This window comes from Eucalyptus grandis, chromosome 10 (assembly GCF_016545825.1).
Source record: "Eucalyptus grandis isolate ANBG69807.140 chromosome 10, ASM1654582v1, whole genome shotgun sequence".
In the NCBI taxonomy this organism is placed as follows: domain Eukaryota; kingdom Viridiplantae; phylum Streptophyta; class Magnoliopsida; order Myrtales; family Myrtaceae; genus Eucalyptus; species Eucalyptus grandis.
This window is the reverse complement of record NC_052621.1, coordinates 37,161,091-37,173,301: the sequence shown is the minus strand read 5'-3', so window position 1 is coordinate 37,173,301 and position 12,211 is coordinate 37,161,091. Positions and strand designations below refer to the sequence as shown.

The 12,211-nt window shown below is 39.5% G+C and overlaps 1 protein-coding gene across 2 annotated transcripts; it reads right to left on the bottom strand.

Annotated features, from left to right (window-relative positions):
• Positions 1-1,330: 1,330 nt before the first annotated feature.
• LOC104423164 (pleiotropic drug resistance protein 1) lies at positions 1,331-9,543 on the bottom strand. Of its 2 annotated transcripts, none has more exons than XM_039303592.1 (24): positions 9,109-9,543; positions 7,884-8,004; positions 7,615-7,703; positions 7,339-7,423; positions 7,066-7,225; positions 6,887-6,963; positions 6,644-6,697; positions 6,466-6,556; positions 6,063-6,364; positions 5,677-5,958; positions 5,292-5,560; positions 5,024-5,184; positions 4,829-4,932; positions 4,571-4,733; positions 4,377-4,493; positions 4,092-4,225; positions 3,640-3,972; positions 3,199-3,489; positions 3,035-3,118; positions 2,815-2,948; positions 2,475-2,702; positions 2,220-2,391; positions 1,872-2,126; positions 1,331-1,766 (listed from the first exon to the last, which is right to left on the bottom strand). In XM_039303592.1, the coding sequence occupies exons 1-24, from the start codon at positions 9,450-9,452 to the stop codon at positions 1,506-1,508; spliced, it is 4,311 nt and encodes a 1,436-aa protein (XP_039159526.1). In that variant the 5' UTR covers positions 9,453-9,543; the 3' UTR covers positions 1,331-1,505. The 2 variants fall into 2 exon arrangements, with proteins under 2 accessions (XP_039159526.1, XP_039159525.1); XM_039303591.1 differs by having other exon boundaries at positions 5,292-5,608; positions 9,109-9,542.
• Between the last annotated feature and the right edge of the window lie 2,668 nt (positions 9,544-12,211).

Genomic DNA, 12,211 nt, shown 5'->3' with positions numbered 1-12,211 from the left:
CTTTCACTTGAGCCCCACTGACCATTTGTTTCATCGAAAAATTCAACATACAAATGATTTAATATATAAGATTTGGCGTGGCTCGATGGCAAGATAATCATTGAGTGAGAAGTCCAAATGACGTCATTTAGAGATGTATTTGAAGAAACCCAACCCAATCTAGAGAATTGGGGCAAAATTTTGTCAAAATTGAAAAAGTCGGTGAAGAGCTCTCTTTAAAATTTGGGGTAAAATTTTGTCAAAGCCAAAGTTGGGGTTATCAGAGCAAGCGAGGGAGAGGGAAAGGGGTTCGTTCATGCAATTCGTTTTTAAAGAACCCCAACTCAACATGCACTCTTAGGAGTTGCCACATTGCCATTTTTTAATTTCCTCCACGGACAAATCTTGGGAGCTCAAAGCATGGGTAGGGATGGAGGGGTGAGAACGACAATGGACAATGGAGGAGGAGCGGCGTCATTGTTGTTAAAGTTGCCAGACTATGTTTCCAATGAAGAATTTTTGACATTGGAATTCAATTTCTTTTAAAAAAGCCATGTGGGATTTAAAACATAATTTAAAAAGCCACTAGGATGAATTGTCAAAATAGGTACTCAAGTCAACAATTTTACACTAATGCAGCACTCAAATGAGTGAAAAAAAAAAAAGTTACGGCATTTCTAGTGTTCTTATCTCAAAATATGAATAGAATAAGAAATAAGAAATAAGAAAACATGGGGAAATTATCGAAAGAGGCCATATTACCTTTTCACTAATCACATTCCATTCATTTCAATAAATACATACATACAAACATGTTTCTATATATATAATATGTTATGTAAGAGAGTTAGATAGTTACAAAAGTCTAAGTCATTAGATAAAAGTGTGATTTAGTATTTAATTATTCTATCAGTTGCATAGTCTATTTCATTACCCATTCAAATAATCACTCCATAATTATGCATTTGTCTTTAGATTGAGTTAAGTGTTTTTCTTTTAAATTTCTTCTCTTCTATTTAATGTTCAAAGTCAGTTTAATTATAAAAGAGATTACGTTTAGGTTGAAGGAGAAAACAAGAGCCGTTTGAACTAGCGATGACGTGAGTATGTCTATTAACACGCAACTTCTACCTTCGTCTTGCTACAGCTCCAATATAAGCTAAAAAAATTTGGCCAAATTGTGTTGTGGCCAAAGAAATGACGTTTATACCGTCAGAAATGACAAATTATATTATCCTGATCTTGTCTGGTTTTTGTTTCCTCTAAAATACTTCATCCGCATGACATGAACAACTGTAATCTTACTCGATGTCTAAATATTGCACAGATTGATTCGGTTGAGAAATGGATATTAGGACTGACTGACTCATAATCAGTTGCCCTTCATTAAAATCAGTAGTTCAAACTGGAAATGATCTCTGCAAGGCTCCTGTTCATAACATGAGTGCAGAACCCACGCCTCTTCGATTGGCGATGGTAATGCTATTAGCCATGTGCCGCAAGTCAACACGAATGCTAAAAAACTTTTATCGCCTCTGGAAATTGAGCACCTTGATGGAAACAGTGAAAATGCAAGCAAAGAGAATGGGGAACATGACGATCATGCCGGCGGCCACCCCTAGGAAGTTGTGTCTGAAACCCAAGTAATCTTTGATGTATTGTTTCACTGAACCGCCATAGTCCTCAAGCATGTCCTCCACATCACCATACTGCGAGGCCACCAACCCGTATAAAGTCCAAGCAACTGGGCATGCCCAATAGAACCATCTCCACCAAACAGGCATCCTCTGTTAAAGATATAGCAAGTAAAGGTAATCTCTCATTATTAGGCATCAATACCATGTTGGAAAAAGAAATAAGAAAATCAGAAATGGTTGCTGGATAGAACTTACAGTTCGTGGAATTAGGAACCCTGAGAAGAGATTCCATAGAAGGTAGAATGCAAAGGAAAGGATGCTGGAGATATGATGGTTAGGGGTCAAGCCTATTGCCATCATGCCAAAGAAGGTATATAACATCATGGTGAAGAACTCGAAGAACAAAAACCAGAAAAACTTTTCAGCTGTCCATTCGAATCCAATCATCGAGTAAACTATGAGGGTGTATGTTATGACTTGTGCACCGACGTAGGGGACTTCAATCAGAACCTACAATATTGGGATTCAGACAACGTAAGGAACAGTTAATTAGAATACTGAATTTTAAGAGAAGATCGGGATCATTGTGAAGCAAAATTTTACTTGCGCTAGAGCATATGCCACGGCTGAATACATCCCCGCAGCTCGCTCTCTATAGAAGACCGTTCTTTCCACTGATACAACTGGCTGCACGGGAGATGCATTTTGGACCCCGAGGAATACAGTGGTAGAGTACAATGCGCCCATCGCATTAACTATGTCTACCATTCGGTTCCTGCAAGATCCAAATGTTGATGAACACACATCCAGTTTGATGGTACACGGGCTAAAACTTTTACGTGCCTAGGCAGGACTTACGTTTTAGTTCCCCTATCCCAGTACATACTCCCGAAAGTTAAGGCCACGAGGATTGTGAAGAGGTACCGAACGGCTGTATAGTTTGTGTTGCGCCAGTAAGACCAATGTTGTTTCCATAAGCAAGCGATGAGTTGGGTGAAAGTTGACTGTGAATACTTAGTGGGGAAGTAGAGATCCTTGGAATTAGGAGGTGGTACGCTCAATTCTTTGATCAAAGCCTTGTTTCTCCTGGAAAATTGCAGGATGTGTCAATCTAACTCTCTGCAATCTATGTGAGTGTTGCCTCTTATGGTCATTAACAAGGCTAAAATTTGGTCCTTTCAGAATGCACTGAACCCACCTGTACAAGTCCGAATTTTTGTATAAATCAGCAAAATCAATCCCCAGGGCAAGTTCTTGTGCTGGTGATGTGACTTCAAGCATCCAAGTTGCTGGATTATAACCGTCTTCGATTTTTCTAACTCCTCGGATTCCCTTTCACATGAAGGTATCTCTTCGTGGTGATTTAGTGAACTTTGAGAAAAGGGAAATTGAAACCATACCAGCCAAGCAACTCGTACCTCAAAGTACTTGATTAGATGACAAGAATGACGACCCAATGGACCACCATATATCTCTTGCCCACCTCGTTTCAATAGCAGAAGCTACGGCAGAGGTACATGGCTCATTTATCAATAGCATTATGGACAAATTCTTGTACTTAGGATGTGTTGACATTACTCACCTCATCAAAAGCTTCAAATATGTCAATGCTCGGCTGGTGGATGGTGCACACAATAGTTCTCCCTGTATCCACTATATTCCTTACTGCTCTCATGACAATAGCAGCAGCTCTTGCATCGAGCCCAGATGTTGGCTCGTCCATGAAAATAATGGAGGGGTTTGCTACTAGTTCCACCGCTATGGTTAGCCTTTTTCGTTGCTCTGTAGAAAGACCATTGACACCAGGCAAACCGACCAAGGCTTGTCGCAGTGGATTTAGTTCCACAAGCTCCATGACTTCCCCAACGAACATCTGTAAAGGTTTTTTGAAATTTAGATGATATGATGGATAAGAATGACTCTTGATTACGACTTCACAACTAGCTAGACAAAAAGAGCCATAAGTTTGGACTTTAAAAGAAGTGAGAACCTGAAGAGTTCATAACGAGGGATGGAAGCTGACCTGTCTGGTTTCATTGTCAATGTCAGCAGGTAAGCGCAACCATGCAGAGTAAATCAATGACTCATAGACCGTGACATGAGGTGAATGGATGTCGTTTTGTTCACAGTAGCCAGAAATCCGAGCGAATGTCTCTTGCTTCTTTGGATACCCAGAAATCATTATGTTTCCTTCGATGTATCCTCCAGTTTTTCTGCCAGCCAACACATCCATCAAAGTAGTTTTACCAGCGCCTGAGACACCCATCAAAGCTGTGAGAACACCAGACCTAAAAGTACCACTTACACCCCTTAAGAGCACTAATTTATCCTCGAGAACAACTTGACTCTTCATTTCCTGCCAACATAGACAAAACAAGGTAATTAAAATGGCAATACTTGGGTATGACTATATATGCTTCTATCAGGAAGAGGTTCTATCTTGAGATTTCTCATGGTTCAACTTGAATCTCTTACCTGTGGCATATCAACTGAGTACTTGATTTCATCAAAAGTGATAGAGTGTTGCTCAAATGGCAGGATCATTCCTCTTTTCCTATTAGTCACGCTGGCCATCTGAGGACTTGTAGACGAGGATCTGGGTGAACTCACTGCAAATCCAAAAAGACAACGCTGGTTAAGACATAACGCAAGTCCTTGACAAAAACAGTTGCTCTTTTCAGCCTCTACTGTTAGTCTTTTGTTCATCACCCACCTGCTAAAATAGACAATAAAATCTGAAAGAAACGATGAGACTATTACCAGGTGCTTGTTGGTGACTAGAACCCCGAGACGCCAACTGAACCGATCCTCCTTCTCTATGATCATTTTCATTGCTTTGATGATCTTCTGATTTTAGTGCCTGAGATCGGCCATAGGCTGCAAAATTGCTTAGAGAAGTTAGGTTAGCTCCAATGGACTGAAGCCTAAAGAAGAAGAAACTGGAATCCACTTACGGTTAAGGAAAGTGAGAGCCAATGGAAACGTGATGTTGAAGAGAAAAATGTATCCAAACTCTGCCCCGACTCCGATCCAATACCAGGAGGCATTGGTAAAAACTCCACGTGACTTCAAAGATTGAACTCCTAGTGTTTCATTTGAACTTGAATTGAAGGGAACCTATCACATGGCATACATAACAAAAATCAGGTGGTCTGAAACGATATTCATGGAGAAATACGAAATTCCGGCATCGAGCAATTACAAGGTTTCACCTTGTCCCAGTTTGGTGATAAAAACTCATTAGTAGCTTGCGCATTCTGCCCGTACATTAGGGGTGATACCCAATAAGCCCAAATCCACCATTTCCTTATATCCTCTGCAATTGGTATGAGGATTCGAAATTAGCACTCCTCTTGACTAAAGAAGGCCAAAGAAAAAAAGGTTTTGAATTCTACTGTACACTATACCTCTTGAAAGAGTAACACCACATGATGCAATGAGAATGAGCATAAAATATGTCCCCAATGTGTTGGCAACAATTATGTTTCTACCCACTGCCCCAATTGTCCGAAATAAGGCTGATGACATTTGCTGGGCGAGCACAAGCAAAAGGTACTCCCTGAACAACCTGCAAACACGACAGAGAGACCTCATAATCGAAACAGTAAAAATTTTACGAATGCGATGTTGGATTTGCCATCTTTCAACAGTGGAATTATCCCCTTTCTTTCTCACCTATCAGCATGTGGATCAAATCCGATGACATAGTGGGTCATGAACACCCAAACTGCAACCTCCACAAAGGTGATAGGGATCTTTAAAATCCAAGTTGGAAGAGCATATGCCCATGCCGGATAAAAGAGGAGATCCCTCTGCTTGTAGAAAACCGGGAGCTTGGCAATTGTCATGCCAATCTCCACCATTCCATTGAACATGATCATAGTGAGAGAGAAGAACAATGCGCCAATATAAATCCCTCCATCGATTGTGGTATCCCGAGGCATCTTAGTCCGAAAGAAGAGGGTCATCGTAATACACGCGACAACCGTGAGCTGATAAATGAGTTGAATCGTGTTATAGCTAGTTCTAGTTTGAAATGAGAATTGAAGTCCGCATTTACCTGAAAGATCTTGAAAATGTAAACGAAGGAGTTTCTCCTCATAAGCAACAGTTCTCTTGAGGCACAAGCTCGCAGCAAATCCTTTACTCCTACACCATATTTTTCGGTAGTCAAAGCAGCTGGGTGGTTCTCGCTTCGATTAAAAGGAGTGGAAAGCTCGTCCCTGAGTTTCCTTCCCAAGTGAAACAAATGGAATGCCTCTGCGAACTCCCGAACTGTGACAAAAGTGTAAGGCTCATCTTTACGTGCCCAATATTGCTGCTGATCTTTCCGTGATGTTACCTATCAATATAAAAGGAAAATGAGTTATTGCAAGACACTTGCTTTGAGAATGCTTTTGATCTCCTAAAATCTGCAAGGTGGAAAATTGTTATGTTTCAACGTACTTCTTGCAAGAAGTCGGCAACACCCTTCCTTCCGGGGCATTTGAATCCCATGGATTCAAAGAAATCTAGGATCTGCTCACGAGGACCCTGGTACACGATCTGTCCATCAGATAGTAGAATAACGTCATCAAACATATTGTAAGTCTCTGGAGCTGGCTGGAGAAGAGAAATAACGGTTGAGCCTTCAAAAATGTGATTGAATTGCTTCATGGACTTCACTATTTGGTACGTCGTCGAGCTATCAAGCCCAGTAGATATCTCATCCATGAAGAATGCTATTGCGGGCCCAACCAGCATCTCACCTGGAAAATGCAGGTCAGTGATCAAGTTTGCTAATTAGACTAGAGAAGGAACATCAACTATTAATTTCCTGGTATCTACAATGATCGAAGTTGCTACTGACCTGTGGTCACACGCTTCCTTTGTCCTCCGGAAATACCCCTGATCATTTGATCTCCAACCATGGTATCTGCACAAGCTTCCAGCCCCAAAATCTGTGGAAAATGGACATGTTCATTAAACGTTTATTCCTCTAGATTTGCTTGTATGACTTACTTTCTGTGATCCTTGTCAAAGGTTACCTTGAGAACATAATCTGTCACAACACTAGCCTCCTGACCTGGCATTGCTGCAGCCTGAGGGATTTCACACCACAAAAGACCCCATGAGCAAACTCAACACTGTTTTCTGCCCGTGGGAAAGAAAAGAACTATACCAGTGTTTTATTCAAAAACCTTTTGTTCCTTGTCGAGTTTTCTTATGCATAATGTGTTCCGTATCCTTGTTTAATTTGGAAAGGGGAGAAAAGCGACTATTAGCATTACCTTCATGTAGACATCAATATCAGGATCTGGTTTTATATTTGCTGCTTTCTCTCTTCTCGATAGCTCTGCCAACATATCTACAGAGTGCCATAAAAGGATCCACCTTTTTATCATTATACAGATACCTCATATTCAAACCCGACTATGTAAATGATAGAAGAAGAAAGATTTCTAAGTACCATATCGAGTTCCAACCCCCTGACATCTCGCAGAGAAGGCCAGAGTTTCTCTTACTGTCATTTCTCCAATGTGAAGATCATGTTGACTTATATAGGCTGCAGTTCTTAGGGGCACAAACTCATTGAAGCTATGTCCATTGTAAGTAACCTTTCCTGTTGTCTAAGTAACAGTATTCGTATTTTAGTGAACTTTGAGACAGAGATTTAGTTTCAGTGACACGTTGGAAATCGGGTAAGAAAAAAGGTGTGATTAAATGAAATAATTGCATTTACCTTCAGTTTGGGGTCAAGCTTGCCAGCCAAAGCTAACAGGAGTGTGGTCTTCCCCGAACTAGGAGGACCTAAAAGCAATGTCATCCTGCAAAAACGGAACGCAAATCAGAAACCGGTTGCGAAAAAGAAGAAAGAAAGCAAAAGAAAATTTTCGTCATTTGGTTCAAGCCAAAAAAAAAAAAAAAAAAAAAAACAAAAAAGAAAACTGAACTTAGAAGTGAGATTCCACTTCATATGTGATTTAAAGTTGTTTTTAATTTGGTTTAATTTGCCCACCTGCCAGGTTTGATGATCCCACTAACATCTTGCAGGATAGTCAAGTGTTTCTTTCTGCTAGGGAGGATGTGCAGGGAAGTCAAGATGCCCTTCAACAACAAAAGGAAAATGGTAAAAAAGAATAAGAACAAGAAAATATTAGACAGAAACATATTTACTACATTTGAGCATTTGTATATAATAAATGGTCATTGTTCTTGTCTCTGCTAAATGAAAAATAGAAAAGTGCGCTTGTTATGTTTGATGTCCTTGCTGGTGCTGGTGATTACCTCTACAAAATCGAGAATGAAGTTAAAGAAATTGGGCAAAGCTCTGCTTCCTACAAAAACCTCTGTCTCCACTTTCAAATGCTCATATCTCACTTCAATTCTAGGAAGATCAATTCCCACTCTACAACGAAAACCACATTCGTAAGAACCATAATTGGACAAAATGTCACTAAAAACTGCTTCAACAGTCGGAACATAATTTTTGTCAAAAATATATGAAGAAAAGAAATATTCATTTTGCATTACTAGCTCACAAATGCTTAATTACAGAATATAGTCACTTGTATGAATAGTTACCGTGGTAAACGAAGGAAATTATTACTTTTGTAATTTCATTATGATTGATAAGGTAGTGCATTGTAAATTCTATTCCATCAGTTGGCAACTTCTTTCAATGTCTTGGCAATCCAGTAACGACAATTCTATCATCCTATTTCCACAAAAAGGGGATATTTTTTCACAGAAAGAGTTGGTAAGTGTCAAAATACTATTATTTAAAAAAAGTGATGGGTCTCCCAATTTCTCAATAATTTGTTGCTAACATACTAACACTTTTGTAAAACTACTAAATCATTTGACAGATGATAAACTTTTCTAATCTTTTCGTAACTTTGATTTGTCTTTCTTACCAACACCTTCAATATACCTTTTTTTTTCGAATTTATTCATCTTTGTTTGAGTGACTAACCAACCTTTTATTTTTCTAATTAAACTATCAATTAGTTTTGGAATACCAACTCTCATTTGAACTATGTGTCTTTCGTTGATCAAGGATCAGTAATTTGCTAAGGAATTCTATGTTTTTAGAATTATAAGAATATCATGATATGACAGATTTATCATTATGATTCACTTATTTGAATACTCACTAACCATTTGCTGCTTCATTTTATATAATAAACAAGTTATTATCATTGCTTTTATGAAAGACTAATCACAAAGGGATTAGAATATTTATATAAGTGGATCCGGTTAAACAAATAGTAAAATCTACCACATCATTTAGGATTTGTTAATTTGAAGAAAAACTGTTTTTTTGGAAAACATTTTCCAATGAACTGAAAATAACAAGCTTAGATTGAGAAAATATAATTATCTCTTTTGGCAAAAACGAAATTACTTTCCTTAAACCACCAAATAAATAAATGTTCTATAAATTAGTTTACCATGAAATTTTCAGTGAAACAAAACCACACTTAGCATGGCATTTCTCAATATCTTTTACCTTTGGATGCGGTTCTTTAGCTTCAACAAGAAGCTCTCATTGTCTTCTTCGGCCACCCTCAGCAACCTCTCGAGCAACTTCTTCTTCTCCTGGAAGCCGAGGTTCAGGACGTCGACCTCATCCGCTCCGCCACGCGAGGCGGTCAGGATGCCCTTCCTCAGGCGGTCAAATGTGGGGAGCCGCTCGAGGGCGGCCCATTTGAGAGCTTCCTCGTCGCCCCCGTCCTCGTCGCCTCGGCGCGACAGGGACCCCGAGAACGCCTCGTCCGTCCCGCGGTTCCTCCACGCCCCGGAGGCGCTCGCGCGCAGGCTCCCGCTCGCTCTGTAGACATCTCCTCCCTGCATCGATGAACCGAAAAAGGGAGACGATGGTCGATGGTATCGGTACGTGTCCCTTATATTCCTTCTTTGTACGTGCTGAAAAGATGGGCTATGAAGTGAGAACACGCATGGAAGTGCAAAAAGTGGAGTTTTAGAGAGAGAGAGAGATTACAGCTTTCGGCCCCCAAGAATGGATGGCGGCTTTTCGATGTATAGACTGGACACCCTATGGGATGTAATTGCATCCGCCAGTCCAGGTTGAAGAAGAAGAGAACGAGAAGGGACCAAAAAAAAAAAAACAAGAACTTGGTCGGAATTAGCGGGAGCATGCTCAGGTCGGTTTTACCAAATTCAAGCCGTGCGGATTGTCGATTGATTTTGTGTTAAAAGAGAGTTATCTGATGTCGTATTAGTGTATTAGTCTAAAGTGGACAGCCGTCAAATGCCGGACCATCCTCTCCTTTTCTTTCCGGTGTTACCATCTTTGTTCTTTTTTCCCTATCAAAAGGATTATGAGTCGGTTTACTTCACAAAAATAGATTATTTGAAAAAAATCTAAAAAAAAAAACTGTTTGTATCACCTAAAATAATTAGTCAATTAAAAATGTCTCATTATCAACAATAATTCATTTCTAAATATTTTCTTAGATAATGAATTTTTTTTCATTTATTAATTTTTCTAAGTGGCATGAGTAATTATTTTTAAGAAAATGTTTTACTGAAAATGCAAAATGATGGCTTGGAAAACTTGCAAAAACAAAATTGAATGAAAAATATTTCCATTGTCCGTGAAAATATTTAGACTTAAATTTTTTTCAATAATGAAAATTTCATTGAAGAATTTTTTTACGCGATATAAGTAATTAGTTTCAAGAAAATGATTCTTTAAGTCATTCGTTTTTTTCTGAAATAAATGAAAGTCAAAATTGTGTAGGTCCATAGGATAGGCGCACGATAACGGGGAAAGGTCCAATGCCAACGCCGCCCTTGTCATGTCTCTTTTTCACAGAGGATAGTAGCGTTAGGTTTTGTTTTAGGGTGGCTGTGACTTTCACCTTTTTCCATTAGTACTGCAAATCAGATTACTAGAACCATCATTTATCTTATAGCACCTTGAATTTTTACGATCATTGCAGAAGCAGCGCACGCAATGCTCGCTTGCTAAGTTTTTGGTATAAAAATAAAAATCGTGTAAACAAATGCACTAATTGATCATCTTTTGAGTGCCAAAAGATTCCATTATAAGGTCATGCATGACCTCATCTTTTGTTGTAGTCATTTGAGTTCTAAAGTTCTATAACTTGATCGAATATTTTTTTTTTTATGATAAAGAACTTGATCGAATGTTTCTCCTTTACCCCCACCAACTTTTCGAGAGCTTTGGCTTCTCAGGCTTCAAAGGGACCACTCATGATTCTGATTTTTTATAAGTACCTAAGAGTGCTAAGTAAGTCGAGAATAAATGGTAAAAAGCTCTTGTAATTTCAACAATGTCCCCTTGTTTTTCTTTCCTTTTATTATTTTTATGGATGGTCAAAAGCAATTTTCGATTCACGCAACAAAATCATTTCCCTTTTTCAATGAAAGTAGGCCGACGCACAAAGAGGGTGGCTGAATAAAGATGATAGGTGACAGGTCACGATATAGGTGGATGGGGATAGAAATGTACTGTGATTTTTATAGAGAAAAAGGAGAAAAACTCTTTTAACTTACTTAGAATTGGTTGTTTGCTGCCTCGGTGGCAGAAAGGTGATATTAAGCGAGCTCGGTCGGGCCGAGCCCTAACCTCTAAGATGATAAATTCCCTTTATCATCCAGAGACTCTCTTTTTGCTGGTCTAACCAAAGCCCATATCTATTCTAAATTCGACCTCAAAGCTGGATTTTGGCAATTAGGCATCCATCCTGAAGACAGATCTAAGACAAGATTCTGTATCTCAAACTAGCACTTTCAGTGGAAAGTACTTCCTTTTGAATGGACCTAGACTTAGAACCAGGGAATGAGAGTAAATTTCTTGCAGGTATGCATCCCACATGGGCGAACCTAGCCCTTCAGGGACAGCCTGTTAGCAAAAAACCACTCAGCCTTTTAGTTCAGAGCCTAGAGACACTCAGAGATGCCAGGATGGAATCGTTTCTAATCTATCCAAGCTGTCTTTCTTGAAGGATCCTACCAGATTTGAGAAGAAGAGGAATTTAGAAAGCCATGGAGAGATTTTCACAAAGCACACACTTTACTTCAGGGGACACTGCCCAAAACATTACACCCTCCTTGCCTTATATAGGCAATAAGAGGTTACAAAGACACACACAGGGACCTAGCTCACGGGTCCGGAAACAAACAAGGGCACCGAAAGGGAATTATTCGAACACTATGAACAGTAACTGTACTGTGAACAGTACTTTCCCTAGCCTAGTGCTACAGTAAAAGTGAACAAAGTGATTTGCTACGGTGAAAATGTATCGACTCATCGGTCTCGTCCGTCTCGAGCATTGTAGCTGCAAACTGAATCATCCGAGTTTTCTTCTAGGAGATGTGCCTCGTATTTTTGTTCAAGGGCTTCAAGGTCTTCTGGTGAGAGAATTTGATTCAGTCTTCGTGATGAGGATGCTTGTTCATGAGCCCAATGTGATGCTTCTTCTTCAGCCCAGTTTGTATCTTCATCTTGCTGAAGGTCAATAATTCTTGGCTGAGGCCGTTGGATGGTTCTGCATAAAAGATGTGTCCATGCTTTGGAATTGTTCGTAGGGATCCTGGGACAGAGGTCCTCCAAAGCGTGCATA